This window comes from Alligator sinensis, unplaced genomic scaffold, assembly GCF_000455745.1.
Source record: "Alligator sinensis unplaced genomic scaffold, ASM45574v1 scaffold859_1, whole genome shotgun sequence".
NCBI classification, from domain to species: Eukaryota; Metazoa; Chordata; order Crocodylia; family Alligatoridae; genus Alligator; species Alligator sinensis.
The window spans coordinates 503,111-508,563 of record NW_005842656.1 but is presented as its reverse complement, the minus strand read 5'-3'; the positions used below and the strand labels follow the sequence as shown (position 1 = coordinate 508,563).

Sequence of the window (5,453 nt, the reverse complement as noted above, 5' to 3'; positions counted from 1 at the left end):
AGTAGCAGATTGCAGCTGGCCCCGCCACCCCCGGGCCCGTCGCACCCTGCGGCCTTGCCCCGGCCTCACCTTGGCACTCAAACTTCTTGGCAGGGGTGGTGAGCAGCAGCTTGCCCTCCATGTGGGGCGGCCCGGCGCAGCGGGCAATGCCGGGCTCCTTGTAGCCGGTCTTGACCCAGCTGGACAGCCAGCGCAGGTGGCAGTTGCAGTGCAAGGGGTTGGCACCGATGGCCCTGCACACGGGAGGAGCACCGGGGCCTGAGCACGGCACAGCCTGGGGAAGCCACCCTTGGCGGTGCAAATGGCCCCGGGCACTGCCGGCTTTCCCCGCACCCGTGGGTGCGAGACAGGCTGGTGCAGCGCACACGTGTCTCCAGCAGGGGGCACATCGTGTCCGTCCCCTGGACGGTGGCCAACACGTGGCCGCGGGGAGGACACAGGCATCGCTCTCCCAGCCTGGCATCAAGTGCGTGGCCAGGGCAGGTAGAGCCCAGAGCAGCCTCTGAAAACCCCGGAGCCACGGCGGGCTCGGGCCACGCTCCCCCTGCCTGGGCGGGTGCCGGGTGCTACTCACAGGTGGGACAGGGCGGTGACGTCAGCAAAGATGCCCTCGGGGAGGCTGGAGATGTCGTTGCCGTGCAGAGACCTGCGCAGAGGGCAAGGCTCAGCCCACGGGCGCTGCCAGCGGGTCCGGCCAGCCCTGCCCCTCCACTGCGGCATGGCCGGGGGGCTGCGTCGTCTGGCACGGGGCCCACGGGCGCTGCGTCTGGTGGAGAGCCCCCCCACCCGTGCCGGCGCAGGGCGGGAGGCAGGCTGGCGCTGGCTACTCCCATGGCAGCCGGCAAGGCTGGGGCGCCCGGGCCACAGCAGGTACTCACAGCAGCCGCAGGGAGCGGAGCCCCTCGAAGGCCAGCGGCGGGAAGCACTGCAGCGCGTTGTAGCTCAGGATCCTGTGGGGATGCAACACGGTCACGGCACTGTTCGCCCCGCCAGGACCCTTGCCCGTCCGCCACCCTTCGACGCCTCCGCCACCCCCGCTGCGGCGTTCCCGCCGGGGCGTCCCCGAGAAGCACGAGCCCCCCATCCCCGTCCCGGCAGCCCCCCGGGGCCCGGGCCCGGGCACAGGCACGCACAGGGTGGTGAGCTGGCTCATGTTGGTGAAGGATGAGTTGCTGAGGGAGCTGATCTTGTTGTTGCTCAGGTCCCTGGAAAACACGAGGCGGGTTTCAGCGCCCCCGCGGCGGGCCGGTCCCCCCCCCCGCCGTAGCCGGCCTCCCCGGGCCCTGCGGTACGGCGGGGGTGGGGGCTGCACCCCTCCCAGGGCGCCCCGCTGCCCTCCTGCACAGGGCCCATGGGCACGGCAAGGGCCCTGCTACCCCCAGGGGCCAGCTGCTGGCTGCGATGGTGCTCGGGCGGGCAGGGAGCAGGGCACCGTGCTGGGCACCCCTTGCCAGGTGCACACACTTGCCCCAGGGTCTGGCACGGCTCAGGCCAGTGCCAATGGGGGTGAAGGCAGAGTGTGCAACCCCCCCACGGGCACTGCTTGCATGGGGTCCAGGGTCTCCGTGAGCCGCAACTACTGGGGCTGAAGGCGTGGGAGTAGGGTGCCGTCCCCCCCGTGGGCACCCCAGCAGCCTGGCTCGAAGGTTGGGGGGGTGAAGCTGGGGTCAGGGAAGGAGGGAGCCTGAGTGCCCATGTGCCACCCAGCCAGCAGCACGTCCCTGGACAGCCTGCGTCACCCGCGCCCCCGTGCCAGGCTCCCCCCGCACTCTCCTGCCCAGGGCCGTGCAGCGGGGGTGCGGCGCGGGGACCACCCCAGACAGAGCCGGCCCAGCTCACACCCCAAACCCCTGCAGCAGCCGGCTGGGTCCCCAGGCTCAGCGCTGCAGGGGCCACGGGTTCCCAGCCAGCCTGGCCCCTCCGCACCCGTGGGGCCAGGCCCAGGTACTCACACCAGCTGCAGGTACTTGAAGGAGGACAGCTGCCCTGGCACCTGCGTGAACTGGTTCCCGTCCAGGTACCTGCAGCAGACGGGCAGTGAGAGAGGCAGCCACGGCACCAAGGGGCCAGATCCAGCCTGGATCCAGGCCCTGCCCCGGGAGGCCACAGACCCCGAGCCGGGCAGAGCTCGGCCGCTGCAGTGCAGGCTGCGTCTCGGCCCGCTGTCGCACCTGTGGGTCTCGCAGAGGGTGCATGTGTGTATGTGCGTGCTGCATGTGTGCTGCATGTGTGCATGCCCACGGGAGGATGTGCAGACACTGGGCACGTGTGCAAGTCCCTGAGCAGAGCCCCCAGGCCCAGCACCCCCCATCACCACCCCCTGGCAGTCTGGCTTCCTGGAGCCGTCACCCCCCCAAACGCTGCCTGAGTCTGGCTGCCCCCGCATGGCCAAGGCCACCGCGGGGCCGGGCTGCGTGCTGTGGTGGGGGTGCAGCCCACCGGGGTCCCTGCGCCCCGACACAGCTGGGGACTCGGCCTAAGGCATCCCCCGGCTGCCAGAGGCCCCGCGCGGCGAGAGCGGGGGGACGCGGGAGCACCCCCAACCCTCCAGCCAGAAGCCAGCGCTGCCCCCGCCCAGGGCTCCTCCAGCCCAGCGAGCAGCTGCAACGGGCCAGCTGTGAAAACATCCCCGCGCCGCGGGTGGCCGTTCCTGTCTGCACAGCCCCGGGTCTGGAGCCGGCTCCAAGACGCAGAGGCAGCCCACGGCCTCCCTGCCCGAAGGCGCCGGCGTCCGGGGGTGGCCGGCGGACGAGGCCCACCTGCCCCAGCCACGGGGGCCTGCTCCACGGCCCAGCCACCGGCACTGCAGGCGCAGGGGTGCAGGGGCCGTGGCGCTTCACCTCCCTCCTTCCCAGACGAATGCAAACCTGGTGTTTTTAGCTGGGCTCAGCCGTGCCAGGCTCAGCTCGTGCCCCCATGCCCACAAATGTGCCAGTCGCCCCGTGGGAGCAGCTGCCGGTGCAGGGACCTTCCCTCTCACCCATCTCCTCCCAGCTGGGCTGGGGTCCTGGCAGCCCGGGGGGTGCTTTCCCGCGGCCGCAGGGTACTCACAGCTCGGTGACGTTCTTGGGGATGCCCCTGGGCAGCGCCTTCAGGTGCTTGTTGCTGCAGCGGACGACGCGGCCGGGTGCATTCCGGCGGGCACTGGGGCCGCGGGATGCAGCCCGGCTCCTCCTGGCCTGCGAGCGGAGGAACAGGGTGAGCAGAGCTGCGGCCGGAGCAGACCCCAGGGGCAAGGAGGGGCTGTCCTGGGGGAGCCTTGGGCCCTCCTGAGGTCATGACTGCTCCAGCCCCGTCCAAACCCCCCCAGCCACGGCCTGGCCTGATCCGTCCCGAACACCGCTGGGCACAGCTGCAAGGCCCATTGCCCAGACACGCAGAGCCCCAGCCCTGCCCGACGTGTTCTGCCATTGCCAGGGGGTTAGATGCACTTGAGAGACCCCAGCCCCAGGCCGTGCCCCCGCTGCAGAGGGAGGCAAAACCCCCAGTGAGCACCAGCCTGAGCAGGGGGAAATCCCTTCCTGCCCCAGTGCAGCGCGGGGCTGAGCCTGAGCGCGGGGGGCAAGACCCTCCCGCCAGGTTGGTGCCAGGAGCAGCGTTGGCCCAGACCACCCCATCCCTGGGCTGCAGCAGCACCAGCGCCTCGGGGGAGCGGGGAAACCTTGACACCTGCAGCAAGGGGGAAACATCCCTCCCCGCCCCACGGCGCAGCCAGCAGAGCCCAGGAGCCTCTGCTCTGCTCTGGGGGAGATGCAAAGCCCTGGGCAAGCGGGATCCCTGCAGACTCCAGGGCGACCCCCGCTCTGTCCCTGCTCCGTCCTGCCTGGAAGTGCCCCCCAGCGGACCCCGCAAGGGCAGCCTGCCCGTGGCTGCATCTCCCCAGGAGGGCCCGGCCGGGAGGGCGTGCATGGGCTTACACGGCTGAATCAAAGTGATTTAGTGTCCTTGACACACACGTGCAATGCGCACGCACACACACACAGCTCTCCCCCATGGCCGGGCCCAATCCAGCACACCGGATGCACCCGTGCTCTCCATCCAGATGAGCACCGCAGTGTAGACAAGCCTGGTTTCAGGTGCCCAGGGAGAGGTCCTTGTTACCCCCGGAGCAGCCACGGGCAGGTGAGGCCAAACCCCGCCGTGCACACAGCTCCGCGCCCCGCGACCACGTCCCAACACGCGCTGTGGAGCCGCGCGGCAGGCCGACGGGCCGTGGCACCGTGCACAGAGGAGGGCAGGGGGCTGGTGCCAGCGCTGGGGGCCGTGGCTGGATGGCGCTCGGGCTGCGCTACCTTCCTCGCAGCGGAAGTCGGGGAAGGCGACGTCCTGCAGCGGGATCTGGCGCAGGAAGTCGGGGTTCTGGCACCGCGGGTTCCCGGTCACGATCTTCCTCTTGCGCAGCCAGTCCCCGAGCCAGGCCAGCTGGCAGTTGCAGTTGAAGGGGTTGGCCAGGAGGTTCCTGCGGGGACGGAGGGCGCGGGGTGACGTGGGCTGGAGCTCCAGACGCCGAGCTCCCTCGCCCAGGGGAGCGAGCAGGCCCTGGGCCCAGCGCCACCAACGCACAGAGCCCCGAGGCAGCGGGGACGGGCTTCAGCGCATCGGGGCTGCCCCGCGTGGGGTCAGACCCAGCCCGTCCTGCCCGGGCTCCGGTGTCGCACAAGGCAGAGCGCGGAGGCAGGACGGGAGAGGGACTGGGGCCCAGCAGGGTTTCCCTGCTCCTCTCGCCCTTGCAGCATTGAAGGTCCAGGCAGGTCCGGCGCAGAGACCGTGCCCTGCACTCCCTGCTCAATAGCGACCGATGCCCCTTTCCTCCAAGCACGTGTCCGACCCCGGGTGAATCTGGGGAGCTCTCGGCTCCCGCCGCATCTGGGGGCCACGGGCTCCCCCTCGAATCCCAAACTGGGGGAAACAACGTCCTGGTGCTCGTTTTAAACCGGCTGCCTGCTCGTGCCATGCGGTGCCCCCGTTCTTGTCCGGCGAGACACCGTCAGGAACAAATCCCGAGGGACTTTCTCTTCTCCACGGAGTCTTTTGGAAACCTCCTCCTGTCCCCCTCCAGCGTCTCTCGTCTAGGCCGGCCCGGCCTCACCCCCCGCACACTGAAGCCCCCCCATAGCACCCACCACCCCGGTGCCCGTCTCTGCAGCGTCTCCAGCGCTACCAGGCAGGCAGGCAGGGAGGGACGGCGAGCCCCCCACCCTCGCACGCGTCTGGCCCCACGCGGCGACCCCCGGCTCACAGGGTGGAGAGCGACTGCAGGGTGTCGAAGGCGCCGGGCGCGATGGTGCTGATCTGGTTGTCGTAGAGCGAGAGCAGGCGCACGCTGCGCAGCCCCGTGAAGCTGTCGTTGTGGATGCAGCTGATCCGGTTGTTCCTCAGCATCCTGGGGGGGCGGGGGTTAGGGACGGCACCCCATCCTGCCCCGTGCCGGCCCAGCCCACGCGCCCGCAAGC

At 70.7% G+C, this 5,453-nt stretch overlaps 1 protein-coding gene across 1 annotated transcript in view; it reads right to left on the bottom strand.

Moving 5' to 3' along the window:
* SLIT1 (slit guidance ligand 1) overlaps positions 1 to 5,453 on the bottom strand; it is a 40,570-nt gene that overhangs the window by 6,690 nt on the left and 28,427 nt on the right. The window contains 9 exon segments of the mRNA XM_025215635.1: positions 70 to 233; positions 575 to 646; positions 879 to 950; positions 1,134 to 1,205; positions 1,953 to 2,021; positions 3,052 to 3,126; positions 3,128 to 3,179; positions 4,293 to 4,459; positions 5,240 to 5,383. Coding sequence (XP_025071420.1) covers positions 70 to 233; positions 575 to 646; positions 879 to 950; positions 1,134 to 1,205; positions 1,953 to 2,021; positions 3,052 to 3,126; positions 3,128 to 3,179; positions 4,293 to 4,459; positions 5,240 to 5,383 — 887 coding nt within the window.